Raw genomic sequence first — 22,085 nt, forward strand, 5'->3', positions numbered from 1 at the left:
ACTTGGTGGGATGAGACCTAGGATCACTATATTGCACTGAAAGAACACTACCCTATTTAAAAGGAACCAGATAAATAAAAGATGGGGGGGAGGGGGTGTGAGGGGGTGGCAGCACAAATTAGCATTGTATCTTAAGTAGACAGAATCATGTGAAGAGGCCCCATGTGAAGAGGCCCAAGAACCAAAAGGAAAGCTTGGTCTAAAAGATCAGAGAAGCTCTAAGGCAGAAATCCAAAAATAACTCAACAGAATATTTTGGATTACCTGGAAAGGGTGGGGGAGAGAGAAGAAAGAAAAATAAAAGTAATCAGTATGATTCAGTCTGTATTCAGACAGTATCAGTTCTTTTTCTTGGAAGTAGAGAACATGTCTAAGTTATTTTAACCAAAATTTTTATACTTTTAATGTAATGGCTTAGATATTGATAAGTGTCCATTGACTGAGAGGGCAGGGGAAAGGGGAAAAAATGGAGAGAGAAATTGAGGGAGAGAACTATCCAGGAGAAATCTGGGCCACAGATTGCAAAGTGCAATACAGAACCATGATATAGCAGTAATGTTGGATTTTAATTAGGCAAACATTTGCAAGAACACTTACATTCTCCCAAATCAGAAGAGGAAGTAACTTCTCAATTTATACGAAGGAAAATAACATCCTTAAAGAGGTAGGTGAATTAAAATGGAACATTCTTTTCTAGATCAGATTTTTATCAAAAACAGAGACTTAGTTAGGAGGGGGATAATGATAAAAATCTTGAAGGAAAAGGACTCTCAGAATTTGTCACTGAGATGGAAAGGAGAGCTGGATGTAGTCTGACTCATATCCTAGATTGGAGGAGGGTGGGGTGGGAGGGAGAAAGTTTTATAAAGAATTCCTGTAAGGATATAGGGCCTGGATTTTACAGAGGAAGTCAGCCTACAGGACAGGGGAAACTCAAGGATAAAATTCTGAAAATACAATGAAAAACAATGCTTATTAAGAGCAAAAGGAGATGTTGTCTAAGGAGACTGAGGTAGATACACAGAATACTTTACTGTCCTATTTATTTTAAAAAGTCAAATGATGGAGGCAAAATCCTTTAGAAAAAGAGAAGGAATACAAGATCATGACATAGCTCTGACTGTCAAAAGAGTTAAAGTTCAGAACAATTTGAAACTGCTTAAAAAAAAAAAACCCAGCCAGGGAAAGAAAGACAGAAAGAAAGAAAGACAGAAAGAAAGAAAGACAGAAAGAAAGAAAGACAGAAAGAAAGAAAGACAGAAAGAAAGAAAGACAGAAAGACAGAAAGACAGAAAGACAGAAAGACAGAAAGAAAGACAGAAAGACAGAAAGAAAGACAGAAAGACAGAAAGACAGAAAGACAGAAAGACAGAAAGACAGAAAGACAGAAAGACAGAAAGACAGAAAGACAGAAAGACAGAAAGACAGAAAGACAGAAAGACAGAAAGAAAGAAAGAAAGAAAGAAAGAAAGAAAGAAAGAAAGAAAGAAAGAAAGAAAGAAAGAAAGAAAGAAAGAAAGAAAAGATTGTTTTTCTTGAGGAAAAAAAAAAAAAAAAAGAAATAGTGAGGAAAGGGAAAGTATCCAAGAAGAAATAGTTGCTTGAGGAACATAAAACAACTACAGAGAAGGCTGAGCTACCTCACCCTTATTTTGACCGTTTTTCGGTCAAGGAAAATGACCTTTGAACAGCAAGAGACAGAACAGTAAACTAATAAAGAGCTGACTCCCCAAAGGAGGAATTCAAGTCACCTGTTCAGAAGAACTAAATTCCAGTGCACTAAAAGAACTGGCAGATGTGAATGTTAGCCAACATTTGTTGCTTTAGAAAGGGAGAAACACTATAGACATGAAGAAAGTCTAAATCATTACATAGAATGTTCTTCAGCCAGGAAGCTTGCCTGATTCCTAAGAAAATTCTGGAACTTACTAGTAAAAAGAGTGAATATCTAGAAAAGATGAGGATACTTGGGCACTGAAAATCTTCAGGAACAAGAGCAAGTTCATGCTAGTCTAAACTTCCTTTTTTGACAGTGTCACTAGCTAGGTAGATTTGAGAAAATATTGTAGATAGTTTCCTCAGATCACATCAAAAGCTTCTGACAAAGTCTCTATTCTATGGATGGAGAGATGTAAATTAGATAATAGTGCAATTGCAGATAGGAGAGGTAGGAATTCACTGAATGAATGGCGAGAGTAGTCATTAATGGTACAATGAGGTACATTGGAGACCTATTCTTGGTCCTGTGTGGTTTATTGATAATTTGGATAAAAGTATAGATGGCAGGCTCAAATATGCATTTGACTCAGCTGGAAAGGATAGCAAATGCATTGAAGATGGGATACCTAAATTCAATGACCAACAGTCTAGAGGCAAAAAGATCTTGGTACTTCATGAAACAGAAGAGCCTATTGGTATGAGGAAAGGAAGTGGTGTTGGGGGAATACAAACTCAATATGTGTCAATGATGCAAAATGGCAGCCTAGATCACTAATGCAATCAATCTTGGGTCCATTATGAGATAAGTCCAGGAAAAACGAGATGACAATCTTGATGCCTTTTACCAAAATCTGATGATACTTGGAATATATTGTATATAGTGTGAGCAGCACATTTTTAAAATGACATTATTAAGATGAACCGTATCCAGAGCAAAGTAACCAGGATGGCAAAGGACCTTTATAGTTCATTCCATTGAAGAACTGGCTGAAGGACTTAGGAACATTTAACTTTGATATAAAATGATTTAGGAAGGCTGCAATACTTGTTATCTTCAAGAATTTAAGGTATTATCACTTAGAAGAGCAAACATATTTGTTCTGGTTGGCTTGAAGGAACTAGGAACAAAAGGAGGAAGCTTCAAAGAAATCCAAAATTACTGTTTAGAAAAAAAACTTGCTCACAGAACTACCCAATAGTAGAATTGGGGTACCCCTCTGTACTCAAGAGGTAGTGGGTTCCCTTTTATAAAAAGTCTTTAAGTGAAGGCTAAAGTCACTCATCAGGTATAGGTCTTTTAGGCATTGGTTGAAGTTCCTTCCAATGTGATACTCCAATTTTTATTTCATTTGAGAATCACAGTTATGTAGTTTAAAATTTAGTTTAAAAAGTTAGTTATTTAGTTTAAAAAGGGGGGCATATTTACACACACACACATACACACACATACACACACAGACAGTAGAGAGGAAGAAATAAATTAAGTTCACAATTCCAAAGGTCTTTATGGGAAGGAAAATCCCTATTTTGTTGCTATAAACTGAATATCTCTTTAGACTTGCTTTTCATATTTGAAACCAGAACCCTGATGGCTATTATTGAAATGTGAAGAAGATTAAAATCTGATTTGATTTCTTTCTATTGCTTACAATTTGTAGTGAATTTTAATATTTTATTTTTGAAAATGTTTCTTTTTAAAATTAAGATTACTATAAATTATCCTTTGAAAATAGGATAAGTTAGTTAGTTTTTTGTAATGCCTGAGAGTTAAAAAGCATAATTGGTGATAAGAATCAAAGTGAATGGTCCACTCAAGTTTACTATTTTTAGTGGCAGCTGGGGCTGGCTTGGTTCAATTTAAAAAAAATGTTTTAAAAGACTGCCTACATCAAACTTGATGATGCTTGAAATTCTATAATTTCTATCTCAGGCTTAAGGCTCTATTAAAATGTTAAAATGCAAATCCCCCTGGAATAGTCTTCATTCCAGGCTTTCTAAGCCATGTGCCCCATAATTAAAATGGAATTCACTCGGTCTATTCATGAGAGTAGGTTTTGGGGATAGAATACAAAATTAGTGGATAGTTGTGGGGGTAAAAGCAAAGACCAATGAATGGGGAGAAGGGATATAAAAAATAGAAAATCTGGGTATCAGGGAGATATTTTCTTTAGTGGACAATTTTACAAAAGTCCACCAACAGTGGTAGTCAGGATTTAGTCTGAATTTCTGAATTCAGTGCAAAGGACAAACAATGTTCCACTTGGATTTGTATATCCTGATGTCTAATAGGGAAATAAAGACAACATCCCCTCCCCGCCACTGGGGAAGAGAGAGGAAAGATGCTATCATGGCCTCAGGGGAAACAGAAAACAAGAGAAGACGATAAGATGAAGTATAAGATGTCTTGATCAAGCTGGCTTCTGTAAGGTGAAGAAAAATATTTATGCTTCTGGTCCACTGTCGATAGGAAATCTAGATAATTGGTTTTTCCTCCCTCCTGATGTGATAAATTCGTTTTGAGTCATCCATATCCAACATTCCTTTTTTCCCAAAAGAAACCATTTGCCAGAATGTTAACTGAAGTGATGATGAATGAGTCCTTTTCTGTGTAAAGTGGCCTGAGTCTTAACTTGAATCTAATAAGTGTCTCTATCCAAGAAACAAAGCTAATATAATCCCATGGTTATATGGATGAGAATGATAGGATAAGGTGTAGCAAACCATCTTGCTCAGTGCATTCTTTTCTAACAGAAATGATGAGGATAGAACAGTCTTATTGTTTAAATTAACATCCTTCTCAAACTTGATATCAAGAATTATTTAGATATCTTTTAATTAGGTTGGATTGCTAAAAAGCTTTGATTTATGAACTAAACTATTACTTATTATTGCTCAACTAGTTTTAATAGAATTAACATTTGGTTTATTCACTAACTTTACCTAAATATTGATATACTCAATCCAGGTTTTAGATGATTGCTCACTAAATGTATTTTATTCTTTAGCACAACTCAAATTTCTTTTTGCTGCTCTAGCTGTACTTCTCAACCCCCCAACTCCGCCACCTCACCCCAGCAGAAAAAAAAATTTATACCAATTCTTGGTGTTAATTTTTTAAATGAAAATAGTTAAAGAGAAGAAAGAACACAGGTTTTTAGAGAAGATGGTATAATTTTAACAATTTCTCAATAAATTTGGGCAGCAAGGAAGCTTAGATAATTATGACCTTGATTCCTACCCAATAAGTGAGGCCCAAACAGATTCCTTCTCTAACCTCCCACATCCCCCCTAATTCTCTCCAGTTATATTGTCCCAAATTCACTGGATAACTCCCAAACCTTCATTTACTATCAAGTCTGCAGCAGACCTAATAATGATGAACATGATGATGAAAGTGAAAATTACAGTTATGTTTCTTTCCTAGGGATTTCCTAGGGAATAGTGAATATTTGGTCACTAATTCTTCTGTTTCTAATTGTCAATATTATTTGTTGCCTTTTTTATAAGGTACTATTTTCTCTTCTACCCCACTCATATATACTTCTCTCACTTTCAGGGAGACATCCAGTTAAGCTAGTTACATTTAACTTTTTACTTAGAATAATAAAAAGATTTCCCTGCTTCCTTTCTTTCCCTATTTTTATAAGAAATCTACAGAGTATGCTAGTGAATCCTTTTTCGCCTTACTACATTTCTTCTCCAGAGATTAAATGTCAATTTGAAATCATTATCTGGATAATAATAATAATATTAAGAGAAAACAAAACAAAAAAGTCACTAGGTCTCACACACTTACAAATCTTCTACTGACCCTCAGCTCTAATACTTCCAGTTTCTATAATAAAAGTTAAATGATGAGAAAATGAATACAAAAAAAAAATTTGCACACATATGCAGGAGGAAGGGAGATTTGGAAAAGTTATTAAGTCCTAGAAAGCAAAAACTCTAGTTCTTAATTACTGACACTGAAGACTTGCTGATAGTTACTAAGAATTGTTATTATTTTTAGAAAATGATATAAAGTACTTTAAGGCAAAATAAGAAAGGTAATAACGTGAAAAGGGAAAAAAACCACATGGATCGCCCCCAAAATAGTAATGATCAAAAACAAGGGATGAGTATATTAGAGAACTATTAAATTAAAAGAGAAAGTAGATATTAACTGACAAGTAATTCCTTACAAATAACACAAAATTCTACAAAAAAGGTAAGAGCAAAAGATGATCTCTGGCATAATAAAGTGATTCCTACAGTCAGTATTTCACTATATGTATTTCATACTAAAATCATTTGAGGGCTTAAAAAATTATATTCTTAGATATAAGCCTGCATATGGTGGACAGCTGTTATAGGGTTGATACTTGTGTTCATGCTATCTACAAATACTAAAGCAGTTTCAAAGTTTGAGTTCTTAAGAATATTCATTATATAAAATAGAGGGAGCGTCAACACTGAAACATGGCATATTTACCTTTCTTCTACCCAATAATAAAGGGATTCCTAACTCCAATGCTGGTGTAGAGATCACCAATCCAGGACATGTTGAAGTATCACTGCAGACCATGTCATTCATTGATGGGGAAGAAAAAAAAGTTTCTGCACCTTAAAAAGGTCAGAACAGCTTTGGACACTGTTGATGCTGTTAGAAGTACAGCAAACAAGAGGAAGATCAACATGGTCACCAAGAAAGAATAATGTGGGAAAGATGAAGGAATCAAGTACAAAAGGAAGTAAAAGTCAGGAGTTTTGTGTTCTTGCTTCAAAATTTAATTTTAAAAACAAAAAACAGAAACAACCTCCTTCTCACCCCCATTTATATAACATTTTAGAAACCAGTCTATTTTCCTGAAAAGAAAATCTTGGAAACAAAAACAAAAAAGCAAAAAAAAAAAAAAAAAGAAAAGAAAAAGAAAATCTTGGGTTAAAAAGACTTTCCATAGCTCATCAATGCACTGCAATTAAAAATACGTGGGGTAAGTAATTTTTCTTCAACAGCTCAGAATTACTCAAAAATTGATATTTGTGCAATTCAACTTAAGAAGCATTAAATGCCAGATTCCAGTGATATATTAAGTCTGGGGGCTTCTTAACCTGGGGTCTAAATTTTTTTTGTTAATTTTGGTAACTATTTAATATACAAGATGATTAAATAAACCCTCTGTTCCACTTTTAGCTACTAAAGCTTGACTTTTGAGACACTCTTTGTAACCCTATGTAATACTACAAATTTTATCTTATACATTTAAAAAACAAGGGTCTGTAGGCTCTACTAGACTGCCAGACAGGTCTATGACACAAAATAGGTTCTGAATCCTTGCACTAAATTACCAATCTGAGTAAGAATTGGGACTTAAGGAAGCCTTACTTAAGTAAGCTGTGCAAAGAAATGACAAATGTTTCATTTCTGAGATGACTATAGCTTTCTATTCTCATTTTTTTCTTTCATACAGTGTACACATTAACTATGCTCAATAAATATTTTTTCATGATACTATTTGCAGAAGGCGAAAGGGAGCTGAAAAACAATTAGTTGTAAGCCCGTGTTAAAGTTTAAGCTGAATGGAAAATTGTCCCCCGTAAGTAGCAAAATTATAATTAAAGTAAGCTTATTTGCATTTTCTTTGGACATCTATTCTCTCTGTTGGAGGGCCAAATTCTGTTGCCACCGGCCAAAGACCTTAGAATAGTTAATGGTAAACAGAGGAACAGCAATGAGATCTTTGTCAATATCATAAAATTAATTTAAAAACCAATAAGCTCAAGGGCTTAACTGTTCTCTTAGTCTTTGGAACCAAGATACAAAATGTTAGATAGGCAACTGAAATTCCAATTCTCTTGTCCTAAAAAAAGTCCTATTTTCTAAAGTGAGTACTTACTTAAGGTAATTTAATCATCAAAGTTATGTTTCAGAAGCTTCATAAATAATTTGCCTAGATCAGTGATTAAGTCCAGAATGATTCTCAACTCTATCTATATCCATCCCAAACCAGTCTCTTTAAAGTGAAAAATTCTGGGCAGAAGGAAAAGTCTTGATAGAAAAGAAATTCTTATACATTTAGTAGATTAGAACTGTTTTTAAATAGAAAAACAAGTCACATATTCAAGGACATAAAGGTTTATGTGTTGTCAGTGGGCTCTTTGGCAGCTCTAGGTAGGGGAGAGACAGGTAGAGTAAAATTAGGAAGACTGTAGTATTCTTTCTTTTGAGCAAGGCAGGGATGGTGAAGAGGCAATATTACCATGTTTCTGGACATATTTCTACCTAGCTAAGATAAGTAGGACTAATCAAAAACAGTCTGACAGAAGATTCCTTAATCGATTATCTGACCAATTTCATTTAATCTCCAACATTTAGCCACAGGGGAAAAAAAACAAACAACCTGAGCAATATTTACTCTCACTTTAATCTTTTGGATAGGAGTCAGACCATTAAGGGGTTGAACAAGTATTCTTGGTAATATAAAATGTATATCAATTTTGCTCACACAATTTAAGCGCTGAAAGAGACTTTACAAATTTACTTCAGTTTTACAGAAGAGAAAACTGAAGTACAGAGTATTGTGTCTTGCCTAAGATTACAATGATCAATGGAGAATACAGGTCTAAAACTTTAGTATTCTTTTGCCAAATATCATGGTACTTCTGAAGTGCTAAGATAGCACCACAGATTCAGATCTGGAAGGGACATCAGGTCATCAAGTCTATACTTGTATTTTGCAGTTAGGGAGACTGAGGCCTGCTGGGATTGTGTGTGGGGCAGGATTTGAATCCAGACTTACCTGACAAAAATGGAGCCATTCTAGTCAGATATTTGGGTTCCTTCAGGCCCAGTCACAATTCATATTGTGGCTCAGAATAGAAATAAGAGCAGGGGATAAGCAGAGTGCTACTAAGGGTTTAGTAAATGCTTACAAACCTGCCTAAAAATATTAGTCTATGAAATTGTGAGATTTAATTCTCTAGGCACAAACCATATAGAAGCCTTTTCCCCTTGTGTCAGAAAGTTCTGCCAGTCTTAAAATGCTACGGAAGCAAACCAACACTGCAGTTTTTGTTAAGAATTCATTTTCAAGTTGGAGGTGGCGATTCAATACCTGTGGGGTCCTGCACCTGTTGCTGGGGGGCCTGAGGCAGTTGGATTGCTTAATCTCAGCTGCAGTAAGGCTAATGTTGACCATTTGATATTGATTAGCAGGCACTAATTCCAGCTTCAATATGATGAGCGCTAAGAGTTGGGGAGCCACCAGGTTGCCCAAGGAGGGGATGAACTTCTCAGATTAGAAACAGAGCAAGTTTTTTGGACCAATTAATAGTGGGATTGGATCTATGAGCGAGAGCTGCACTTATAGCCTGAGCTATATGATCCAGTCCAAAGGAGGAGAATCATCTTCAAAATAAGTTTTTCAGGATACTGAGTGTTTTTTCCCCCTCATTGCCCATTAGATAATAGACCTAAGTCAACTAAGCAAGGCAGCTTCATCACTTTAAAGAATGCATGGACTAAGAAAGGACTAAGATAAATTTGTAACTATATCACAGAAAGGCCATCGCCAGTTCAGGCTGACTCCGGAGTCAGAGATTTAAGGCTAGAAGTTTAGAACTTCAGAAAATTAGTTCAATTCCCTCCATTTTACAAATGAAGAAAATGAGATCCTGAGAAGTTAAGAGACTGACCAAGATCATACAGGTAATAAGCGGCAGAACCAAAATTTGACCTTATGATCCCTGATTCCAAAATTTCTAACTCTACAGAAAAAAAAAAGAAAATTTTAAAAGGGGAAAAAAAATCAGAGCTTTTTATAGCAAAGAAGAGAAGATCTAGATTACTTGTTATTTTGATTAAGAATTCATTAGTTAAATATTTTAACATGTTTAACATATATTGAATTACTTGCCATCTAGGGGAGGGGATGGGGAGGAAGGAAAAATCTGAAACACAAGGCTATGTAAAAGTCAATGTTGTCAAATTATTCATGAATATGTTTTGAAAATAAAAAACTTTATTTAAAAAAATTTACTAGTTAATTCTATGGCTACTTCAATTTCTAAAGAAATTTCAGGCAACTAAAAAAGTACTTTTAATGACAAAAATAATTTTTAAATTTCTTTTATGGAAAGGCACAATTTTTTTTAGACTCATCCTAAGATAAAAATTTAACTTTTAGAAGAAAGTTTAAGATTAAGAGTACTTAATAAGAAAGTAGAGGGTCAGTAAATATGAATAGATTAAGATAGCCATGTATAGTGCATTTATATTTCTGATACTTTCAAAACAATACCTGAAGGCAGCAATTGCCCATCCCAAATCCCATAGCATCCATATAAATATGATTTGGTTGAGCTGCTTGTGTGGCTTCATCATCCTGAGGAAATGTTTCTATAAATGGAAATGGAGTATTCTTGTCCTTAAAGACTGTATTTAAAAAGGAAGACAAATGAGAATCAAGAGTTAAGAAAATAAATACGAACCTCTTGAAAAAATTCTTCCCTTAATTCATTCCATTCTCTCCCTGGCCCTCCTCAACAAAGACAGACAGACATGCACACACAAACACTTCCCCATTCTTCCCCCATCACTTACTTGGTACATTGATAACAACTTTTTCTCCTCTCCTATGTCGGATATTCCTTGTTAAAGTACTAAAATGGAAAGAAAAACATTTAATTGGGTAAATTCACCATGAAGTCAAAAATAAATAAATAAAAAGGATAACCACCAGTCTTTATGTTGTGATAGAAGTGGAGAAAACATACTTTTCTTCCATCAATAGCAGAGTTGAGCCAATATACTGAATATATGATCAGATTAAGTCAATAAGGTGGTTAAGTTTGCTGAGCAATTAAAACTCCACAGAGGCATTGATATCTTGCCAGAATGCCTCAGATAGACGAGACTTTAGTCATGAAGTACTACAGGTATGTTTTGCAGGAAGCAATATGTATCAACAACAATTGCACTAATAAATTTAGAATCTTACCCAAAGAATATAGTGCAAGCTCATTTGCTTCACCTAATTCATTTCTGCTTTTGGCTAAGTTAATGGTTGAATGGAAAATGATTTTCAACTTTCTATAAGAAAGTCAAGAAAACAAACATTAGATAAACAGAGAGAAAGAAGTGTGTCTTTCATAGGTAGTCGTGATGGGGTTTTAAAAGTTTTTTTTTTTTTTTTAATGCAGCTTTTAATCTTACTAACTTAACATTCCAACAAAGTTGAACAGTGTTGAACTGTTGCCATGTTTTAGGAAACAAAAAAAGATAAGCTGGGGAACGTCCAGAGGAGAAGAATTAGGGAGGTTTAGAATCGAAAAGAGAGGACTAAGGGTCGTTTGGCTGTCTTCAAGTTTTTAAAGGGCTATTTCATTCTGTTCGGCAGATTCAGGAGCCAATGGTATGACATTGTGGAGAGGTAAAATTAGGCTTCATGTCAGGAAAAATATTAACAATAAGAGAGGTCCCAAAGTAGGCAAGATATTTCTCAAAAGGTGGTTCCCTTCGCTGAATAAAAGGTAGGCTCTGGACATTTTAAAGCAAAGGGTAGATGTCCACCTGCCAAGGTTCCTGAGTATGAGTTTAGACAAGATCAGTCTTCAGTTCCTTCCAACACAGATTTTGTTTATCACAGGAAAAGAACATGTGTGAGAGCAAATAGTATTAAAAATACTTAAATGAGGCAGTCTTTATAGTTGCTCTGGCTTCTCATGAACAAAAAGGTTCAAAGCATCTCAGTCATGAGATGGGTTCCTTTATCCTATCAAGATATTGTTGACTGCCTTTGGTATTCTCTGCTTTCATTTTAGTCAATAATGAACCCTGGTGTTCCAAGAACTTGGAGGACAGGAATTTCTGAGAAGATGAAGAAGCTATTAGGAATCCTAAGTACCTGCTGGACACTCTTAGCTCTTATTCCTATTTTTTTCCAATAACAATACTAAAATTCTGTAGTTCCATTTCTGTCTCTCAGAGTTCTCTAACCAAAGGATTATAGGCTTCAATACAGAATCAACAAACAAAAAGAAAGTGCTGATGGAAAAATTCAGGTTCCTGTGGAGGAAATAACTTTTCTCCTCCCACTAAGTTTTCAACACCAATTATTCCAATTTACTCTATTGTACATGTTAGCCTGGATCTGGAATTCAGTTACACCTCAAGGAAATAAAATCAGAGACAGGTCCCTTTCACTGAGGCTTTGCATGACAGCTTGGAAATATGAAATGACACAATTAAAACCAAGCAAGCAGAAAACTTTTAAACAGTGCCCAAGTACTTTTGTTTGCTGGGACAATGGGAATGATTCCCAGGGCTACCAGGCCATTCTTAGATTCAAGGATATCCCTATGTAGATGGTTTTTATAGAATAGATGTTTTTTCCAATCTGGTACAATTTTCTGGGCACTATTTTGGAAAGCTAGAAAACCCAGCTCTCAGATTAGGGAAGCAAATTAGAGCTATCTAATTTCACCTGGGCCAATGATAACTGTTTGGGAGGCAGGCAGCACTCTGGAACTCTGGAAGCAAAGACTGGTTAAAACACTGAGAAGTCTATACAAAAGTATTTATACAAATACAAAAGTATTTATCTTCCTCCCACAAATAAATCACTTTTTTTTTTTTAGAGCTCACAGAAGGCAGTTAAGTAGCACAGTGCATAGAGCTTTGGGACTTAGGATTGGGAAGACCAGAGTTCAAGTCCTGCTTCAGATCCTTACTAGCTATATGATCTTGGGCAAAGGTCAAACTTGACCTAGCTCCAGTTTCCTCAACTTCAAAATGGGGGTGATAAAAGTAGCTCACACAGTTGTTTTGAGGACCAAATGAAACAGTCTCTATAAGGTACTCTGCAAACCTTCAAGCAGTTATGTAAATGCAAGTTGTTATTATTATGAATGTGAGAAATAAACAGAAGTTTTAAAGATGATGTAAGAATTCCAATCATTATAGAATCAAAATCACAGGTCACCTAGAGGCAATGGAAGAATAAATGATGAGCTTAGTCTAGATTATCAATAATGAATTTTACAAAAAAAGTGATGTAAAAGATAAAAAGAGGGAGATTGGTCACATAGCAAGAATGAATGAAGGGTCAAGTTGATAGCAAGCATATCCCACCCTGGGTCTGCCATAACGTCATTCAGAAAATTATCTAAAGGCCAGTCCAAAAAGAGCATTTGTGAGGGAAGGTGGACAATAAGGACATAATAAAAGGTGTGAATGAGCAAAAGAGATCAGATTTAACAGATTTACATTATCAAAATGTATGTAAACACTAAAATGTACAAACCTGAATCTGGGATGTTTGTTTATTGCCTCATCTGGAAAGAACAGGGATTTTGAAGCACCTCCTTCAACTGGTGTAGGTTTGTAGTCGGGTATCGTAAACCCAGGGCAGCCTAATCTACAAGAGATTGGAGAGTTAAACATATATACAGCACCAGAATTCCAGGCTAAACTTTGAATAGAGAAAAACAATGTGATCAAAAAGCCTCAGTGCCTCCTTCATTGTCTTTAGGTTAAAATACAAATCATTGAATGGCATTTAAAGCTTCAGTTTATCCTTCCAAGCTGACTATAGATGGCCTCTATTCACCCAGTCTGCAATCTTGCCAAACAAGCTTGTTAGTTAATCTCTGGATGACATTTCATGGCCTACCCTCTATGCCTTAGCACAGGTTGTGACTCTCATACCTGGAAATGCTGTCTCTCATATCTGTTAGAATCCTGAGGTCCATTCAGAATGCTAATTAAGTGACAATGCCTTAAAGAGGCCTTTCCTGTTTCCAGTTATTTTAATAATGCCTTCCCAATCACTGTATGTTCTGAAATTTATAGCTGTGAATGTCTCCTCTAAGTAGAATGTAAGTTCCCAGAAGGTCAGCACTATTCATTGTTGTACTCTGGCATCCCACAGAGTACTTGCACATTCTTGTAGTAAGTGCTTAATGAATGTACATTGGTTACTTGCTACACCATAAGCATAATAGAAAGCAGGAAAAAGTATCATTTGGAATAGAGGATGGAGGAGATAGCTAAAAAACATCCCTCACTTATATCTTCATTTACGATACTCTCCTAAAACGAAATAATTCTAAAAGTTAATCCTCCTTGACTTTCTTTAAGGAACTAGGAATGAATATGTGAGGCAAGAATTAAGTCTGGCAATACAAAGGATGCCTAGATCCTAGAACTTAAGAGGAGCCTACCTTGGAGGGTTGTTGGAAGGATCAAATGAGATCACAATTGTTAAGCGTTTAGTGCACATTCTCCTCCACTACTTCTTATAGATGAGGAAGCTGAAGATCAGAGAGGGGACTGAATCCATCTTTTACAAGAAACCTTCCAGAATCCCTCTCAATTTCAGTGCTTTGCTCTTTTATTTATTACTTCCTACTTATATCCAAGTTTTATATATAACTTGCTTTGTATGTATCTCTTTACATGTTATCTCCTCAATTATTTTGGAAACTTCTAAAGTCTGGATTGCCTTTTGCTACTTTTTGAATCCTTGGTGCTTAGTATAATGCCTGGTACATAGTAAGGGCTTAATAAATGTTTACTGATATTTATATTTTAGTATGAACAAAACTAAAGCAACCTCCTTTCTTCTTAGTTGGAATATAAGTTTTGATTATATGGGAAGGAAGTAGCTATTAAAAAATTCTGAAAAAAATGAGTGATTCCAGAGTAGGTATAGCCTCGGGTGGTATATATGGGCCTTTGCACAACTGGAAGGCTGTATAATGATAATGATCAACAGGGGTAAATGATTAAAAGGGAGGGATTTAAAAAGCATGCGAAGATAACAGAAATTTAACCTTTGTTCCAACTTTTTCCACAGCCCTGGTGACACTAACTTTCCTGTGTGCCATTTTTGTTGTCTATTTTAATGCTATTCTTGGGGCCTACTCTTTAGAGGAGCATTACATGAAAAGTTTAAGTCCCTCTGAAACTTCAGTTTCAAGATGGTTACTTACTGATGACATTTAGGGAAGCAAACACCTTAATTCTGTTAGTGAAATGTCTCCAAATCAAAGAGATCTTCCTCTAAACTTACAATGTCACATTTCCTATTACTTGGCAACATGAGAAAATAATCTCCTCGAAAAGTAAGAATTCTTTCATTCTTTCTGCTTTTATCCCCTTACAATTTTTGGCACATAGCAACTGCCTAGCAAATACTTGCTGACTGTCTTCCTATGTCACTTTATCCACTTGAAGTAAAGTCTCTTTATATAACCACCAAACATGAAAAAATGTTGAAATAGTCACCATTAATAATATAAATTTCATGGAGTTCAATCTTTTGGGAATAGAGGGTAGTTCTTGGTTATATACTCTATAGTCACTTAACTAATCTATAAGAGCTGTTTACAATATCCTTAAAAAAAAATTTCATGGCAATTGTTTTCTAGCTTCCCAATTAAGTGCAAATAAAATCTCAGAGAATTGCTTAGTTTGTTAACAGCCCTTTGAATAAATGGTAAGTATAAGAACAGGAATAAAGAGGAGGAAGGTTGGCTTGGCCCTGATTTTTAAAAATGTCTTTTTTTGAGGGAGAAGCACATCATCCCCACCAGCTGGAAGTTATTCAGGGAAAAAACAAATATTTGCTGAAACTTCCTTTAACAATTTTGTTTTGGTAAATCAAAGACCAAATAATGAACTAGATAGAGGAGGGGGAAGAGAGAGAAGTGAAAAGAACAAGATAGGGACACAGACATTTATCAAAATCATCAGCAAAATGTCCTAAATTTTAAGGTAGGAAATAACTGTTAAATGGTCAATTGATATTTACTATACTTAACTTCATTAATATCTTAGGTCCAAATGTATAGAATTATAGTCCCTTAGAATTCAAAGGGACTGTCAAGATCTTAGTCTAACATGATTCCCAATTCCAGAATTTCCTCTACATATTTTTTGACAAGTAATCAACAAGACTGATTGAATACTTATAATGTTTAAGGCTCTAGTCACTACTGCACAAAGCAGTCTATTCCACTACTGAATAGGTCTTTCACAAAACCTTTCTCTTAATGGAACAAAATTCTTCTTTCTTAAGTTCTACTCTTTGGTCTGAATTCTATACAAAAAGCACCTGAAGAAGTTATCAAGTGTATATTAATAAGCCTTCTGTCCTAAGATAAACATCTCTATTTTCTCCAACTATTCTTCCCATCTTTCATTAATCACTCACTAGGCATTTATTAAACATTTGTTCTATGCAAAGAACTGGATACTCCCCTCCTCCCCCCAAAAAATAAATAAATGAATTCCTACCACCAAAGAATTATATTCTTTAATTACAGTCCGGTTTGCAGAGAGCCTCCTAAGTGTCACCCCAAACATAATTACAATTTTCCAAATGCAATACATTATATCATTGCTTAGGACATAGTCAAAAACTATATTAACTCTTTGGGTAATTAAATAATACTGCTGTGTTTATGATTAATTAAAAAACTTTTGACTTTTTCCTACAAATCTGATTCTGTTTATAATCTTATACCTATAAAGTTTATTTACTTTTCTTAATTCAGTACAAGCCTTGATAATTATCTTTTATTAAATTCTGACCACAATTCTTGACCAACAAGCTCTTTGGGGATTCTGATTCTATAATCTAACCTATTAACTCTTCCTTCAAATTTGTGTCATCTACAAATTTTGGGGAAAAAGTAAAAAAAAAAACAAAACTCTATATCTATCCAAATTACTGAACAAAATGTTTAATTGGATACTAAAGATGACCATGAAAGTAATGTCTTTCTAGTTCATGACAGAAATTGGGAAAAGGCCATTAAAAAATATGGAAATGGGAGATAATTAGACCATAGAGTGAAGGAAGAGGAATGGAGTTAAATCACTCCAGAAAGTTAAGTTGGAGGGGCCAGATTGTAAAAGTATACTTTCTCTTTTCCCCATACTCCTAGATGTTAATGCCGTCTCCAAAATATTTTATGTATTTTGTATACACTTTTATATGCACATTTGTGTCCCCCAATAGAAAGTATAATCCTTGAGAGCAGGGGTCATTTTGATTTTGTATTTTTATCTTCAATGTCTGGGTCAAGAGATATTTAATTAATGTCCGATAATTATCCACAAGGGGTCTTCCCCCAAGGATTCAATTAGTTACCCGATAATTAAAATGTCATCTATTTAATTTAACACTGAGAATATCATTATTCGATTTTACCTATGTTTTGCTTATCTACAAGAACAGTGAAACTGTTAATTAACTTTCTAAAAAAAAAATCACCTTGTATTTAATTTAATGCCTTAAAGATCTGTTTTCCTGGTATGCTATTTAGCAATACACATTGCAAACCTCCCTAAGTCCTTTGAAGATGGGATTTATGAGTTGCTGTGACTAAAAATTTATTAATGATTTTCTCCAAATTTAGTTAGACTGGTGCTTGGACAACTGGTATAATATATCTGAAGACCTTTCACCTTGGCAGGATCGATCAGAAACAATGTTCCACCAGAACAACCTTCAAGAACTTAGAATGACTCTCATACCACAATAAGGCATAGAACTAGGATTTTAGTGGAGAAACAAGATAGTAATCTAACAAAAAAGGTTTGGTTATAAACCTGTGAAGTCTAATAATAACAATCTTCATTTCTTAGAATTCACTAACTGATAAATAAGATGATTCTACAGTTTTTAGAATCAACCCCTTTTCCCATATCTATTTTCTGTCCCCTGAATTCTCCATCATTCTAAACTATTATTTTTCATTGGTTATCAGTGATACTTTAGAAATAACACTCATTAATTCCTTCAATAGCCCAGAAGTTAACATGTTTGTTTATAAAAGATAAATCTCTTAAATTTTCTCATCATCTGCCGTAGGTTTCATTCAGATCTTTTAAAAATCAGATTTGTTTTATCTTTTTTCAAGCTATAGGTTTTTCTGTTAGATAAGAAAAAATGATAGCAGGATAGGAATTAAGTAGTTATGCTTTTCTCTAGTAATTTTTTGTGATCTTCTCCAAGTAATAATTATCTCTTCTTTGTATCATGCTAAAGTTCCCTAAAGACAAAGACTATATGCAATTTTTCATCTTTATATCTCTAGCCCTTATGTAGTGTTTTGTACACAAAAGACAATAAAATCTTTCTGAATTATTCTTTTACATCTATGAACATCTAGGAAAACCCCAGATTAGCAGGGTTTTAAAAACTCTACTAAATGGAGTAGAGTTATATTTTTTGTTTATTATATTAATATATCCAAACCCATTATATAATCAAAACACATATTACATGTATATCTCTATGATATACAATGATTTTGTAATATGGTATGGTATTATCATGCCAAGTCCCACCTGACATCTTGACTAGGCAAGAAGTCACTTAAATTCTCTACTCACTTAGCAACTCACTAAGCCTATTTACCAGAGCAGGTATTTATCTGTTAAGAGGGAATTTCTTTACTGGGAGTTCCCTACACCTGTAAGATCAGAAGTCTGATTTGAAATACTTTAAATCATTATTCACTTCAAAAAACATTTATTAAGTAACTACTATGTGCCAGTATACATACATTTTACATACATACAATTTATGCATACATATAATTATTACATACATACAAATTAAAAAATGAAACAGTCTGGTCTTTGAAAAGCTTGCATTTTATAGGCTATTATAAAGATAGTATATTAGTATATCTTTGCTTAGTGGCATATGTAAATAGTAATTTTAATTTATTTGATGTAGATTTCTCAGTCAAGAACAAAAGCCTCATTTATAATGTTATTCCTCTGGGAAAATACAATTCACTCTAAAACAGTGTGCTTTGAGTTTAAAGAAATGTACTACAGCTAAAAGTGAGAATAACTATATGACCCCATGCAGCAAAAAATCATTTCTAAAATGATTCTACTGCTTGATTTTTAACTTTTGGGATCTCTTAACTCATTAACTAACTTACCTGGGAAACGACGTGATCGTGCATAAAGCCTCATTTTCTTTTAAAAGAGATGAAGCCTCCTGCCTACGTTTCCTCATGTTGTCTTCAACTGTGTTAAATTCTGACATTGTTCCTCCATATGGCTGTCCTGGTGTCCCTTCAATCATATAGCTCCCATATTCTGGTCTCCAAAGTGTTGGATGGCTAATTGATGGAGAAAAATTATTGTTTAGTTTTTATTCTTAAGTAAAATCTGCTCAATTTTAATAAAAAATTTTCTAGCATATTATTATATGCCACAAGAAAAAAAGAGCATAAAAAGCTTTGGAGAGTTTATTTTCCACAGATCTTTAATTACACAAACTTTTGAAACTATGCATTCAGAAATAATAAAATTCTAAAACTGCACACCAGAACACCAATTACACAAAGTGCCCTTCATCACCAAATATAATCAATATCACTGTGACAATTTTTATTTACTTTATTAATTTTTATTTTGCTATTTTTCCTGTAACATTTGGTAAATTAAATACTGTCTTCTGTTAATATTACTCTCACCTACCTAAAATCTGATTCATGGAATAAAGTATTAAAGGCAAGACTTTGACATTCATCGGAAAAGTGGCCAAAAGGGAGTTTGAGCTTTCCAAAGTTATTTGTTTTTTTGGTTATCTTTGTGACATGTAAATTCTTTTCCCTCCTGATTAGGTCAATAGTGACTACCTTAAAAATACAGCTGTATAGTATGGTAAATACTATAAATACAAAAGAGATTTTAACATGCAAAAGAATTATTTCTTCCTCTGGCATTATTTTCTCTAAAAAAGGCTTACCTGAAACTCCAATCTAGGTTCAGAATCCCTTCCCCACTCCCCCACCCCAGACCCACACTTCTACTCCCCTCCACTCCTGAACCTGCAGTATAATTAAACCCTAAGCTTTTATCTTTATGACTTCTGTGTTGTGATAGGTTTATTCAGCAGCAGTAACCTATTACAGAAACTCAAAAAAGGACACATTTCTCCCATAACAACTGTTGCTCCTAAGTGATTATTTCTTTTTGCAAAGTCACTCGCTCTTTTAATAAATTAACAAAATAAACCAACCCATCTTTGATGGGTCAATATATTCCTCATTTTGTATTTATGCACCACCATCTGATTGCAGAAGAGGGAGATAAGTTTTATCATTGTCTTCAGAAATCAAGTTCTATCCCTCCCATACAGTGTTATTATTTTTTTTTAAAGGGGAAAAGAATATGGCCTAAAATAACTTTAGTCAAATGCACCAAACAATTAATGAACTTAATTCAACTGCATGACTGTAATAGTAAGCACTAAGCATGTCAATTGTAAACTGCTTACTTTGGGTTTTTTCTTTCTCCTTTTTCTTGCAATGCTTCAAGGATTTCCTCTCCTTTCAGGACCACACGTACTTTTTTATTTTGGTGATCAAAAGCTACCAACATGTATTCCACCTATATGAAATAAAGAAGTTGAGAAAAGAAAGACAAATTAACATTCTTCCAAACTGGTCATAGTACCTGCACTTTTACTCTTTCAATGAATTGATTAAAAAAAATGCTCGGGGGATATGCTGGTTTGAGAAGGACAGACTACTTTGCTCAAAGTCAAGGAGTTGCCATTTCTGCTGAAACAGAATGCCTACTTGTTTTTCATAATATGAAAATATACAAAGATCATGTAAAATTTTATGACTAAAATATCTCCCCAGTTAATCACTCTTTCTGAAACCTTTAATAATAATCTGAATTTTTACTCTCCAATATACATTTTTCTTCTTCTACTTAATAGTATCAGACAGTGGAAAACAATAAATATTAGGAATTATACATTCTAGTCAGGATACCAGCTTTAGCAGATATCTTCCAAACTAGCCTGCTTCAAGAACTGGTCATGCAAAGAGTAATAATCTTTTATCTTATAACATGTTGTGAAATTGCTTTAAATGTATTAGAAAATTGACTGCCAGGGCAAAGTTGATAATTCTTATCAGTTATTTTTCAGGAGCCTATAGATAAAAATGTATTAGGGAAATACTCTTTTCAAAGTACTAACCTGTAGCAAATCTTCTGGCTACGCAGTTTTCTTTACAATAATACTGAACATTTCCAAATACTCAAACTAAACTCTTCCTATGCTTTTAATTATACTATAGTTTGTAAGTAACTTTAAAATAATGAATTAACAGCTACTCTGTTTTGTATACAGAACAGCAAAAGTGTCCATATAACCAAGAGAGTGACTCTGAATTTAAGAAAACAAAATTCTGTTGCTTTCTCTGAAATACATGGCTGATAATGAATACATAGGTAAAAATATTTTATCCAGGAAAATCTAAGCTAACCAAAAACCTAGACATCATTGGGAATATTTTCTTTAAAAAAACAAAAACAAAACTAAATTGTATTTAGTAACACTTTTTTTTTTAATGCCCTCTTCTCCTATGTCTATTTTCACATTAAAGCCACTGATTATCAAGTTATTCCTAGACTTTTGCTACTTTGTCTTTTGCAGATTTTTAGCACATTAAGTTGTATAAGTCTTTATGGATACAAATATATAGATATCAACCATGAGATTTCCATGGTAAGATGACTAAAACATGCCCTAAAATTGTTTTATAATAATCTTTGGGTGCATGATGAAACCTACTCTACTATATTATGTATTTTATTTGCCTTTCCAAAACATTTCCATTTGCCTAGTTTCCTAGTCTTACAGTTTCATTTGTAGCATGAATGTCTGAAATGATTATTGACATGGTTTATTTCCTCCAATCGTCTATCTTCATATAGGCCTCTAGACAAAGGGCTTACGTTTAGAAGATTAGTAATTAAACATTTATAGAAGGTCTAAATGTTAGCTTCATAACATCCCTAAATCCAATTCTATCATTCAGGAACCATCATGGTAGAAGCAGAAAAGGGATATGCAAAGCTGAAGACCATTTTCTGTTTTTTTCTCTTCTGTGGATTTCATGACCGAAGAATCAAACATCTAATAGCCAATCTGCTGGTAATGATTTTCTCTATATTTACCTAAGCTGGTTAGACAGACAGATGCTATCAGTGAAATATTGACCAAAAAATATTTACCCAAATGACTTATGACAGAATGGTTAAAGAACAGGCCTCAAAGGTTCAAATTCCACCTCAACAAATATACTGGCTGTGTAACCCTGGACAAAAATGAAATTATACATCTAGAGAAAAAAAAATTGCTTTAAATCTCTTTCTCCCCAAAACAAACAGGTTTGACCATTGTTCAGTCATTTTTCAGTCGGGTCCAACTCTGTGATCCTATTTTAGGGTTTTCTTGGCAAAGATAGTAGATTGGTTTGCCATTTCCTTTTCCAATTCATTTTATAGATGAAGAAACAGACAAAACAGGGTAAAGTGACTTGCTCAAGGCCAC

The 22,085-nt window shown here is 34.0% G+C and overlaps 1 protein-coding gene across 4 annotated transcripts in view; it reads right to left on the reverse strand.

Moving 5' to 3' along the window:
* GCLC (glutamate-cysteine ligase catalytic subunit) overlaps positions 1-22,085 on the reverse strand; it is a 74,600-nt gene that overhangs the window by 18,690 nt on the left and 33,825 nt on the right. For all 4 annotated transcript variants that reach the window (XM_051997162.1, XM_051997163.1, XM_051997164.1 and 1 more), the window contains exons 2-6: positions 20,013-20,125; positions 18,667-18,849; positions 13,002-13,115; positions 10,301-10,359; positions 9,999-10,132 (exon numbers count right to left, since the gene is read on the reverse strand). In XM_051997162.1, the coding sequence (XP_051853122.1) occupies positions 9,999-10,132; positions 10,301-10,359; positions 13,002-13,115; positions 18,667-18,849; positions 20,013-20,125 (603 nt within the window). The remainder of the gene's footprint in view (positions 1-9,998; positions 10,133-10,300; positions 10,360-13,001; positions 13,116-18,666; positions 18,850-20,012; positions 20,126-22,085) is intronic.

Source organism: Antechinus flavipes, chromosome 4, assembly GCF_016432865.1.
Source record: "Antechinus flavipes isolate AdamAnt ecotype Samford, QLD, Australia chromosome 4, AdamAnt_v2, whole genome shotgun sequence".
Classification (NCBI taxonomy): domain Eukaryota; kingdom Metazoa; phylum Chordata; class Mammalia; order Dasyuromorphia; family Dasyuridae; genus Antechinus; species Antechinus flavipes.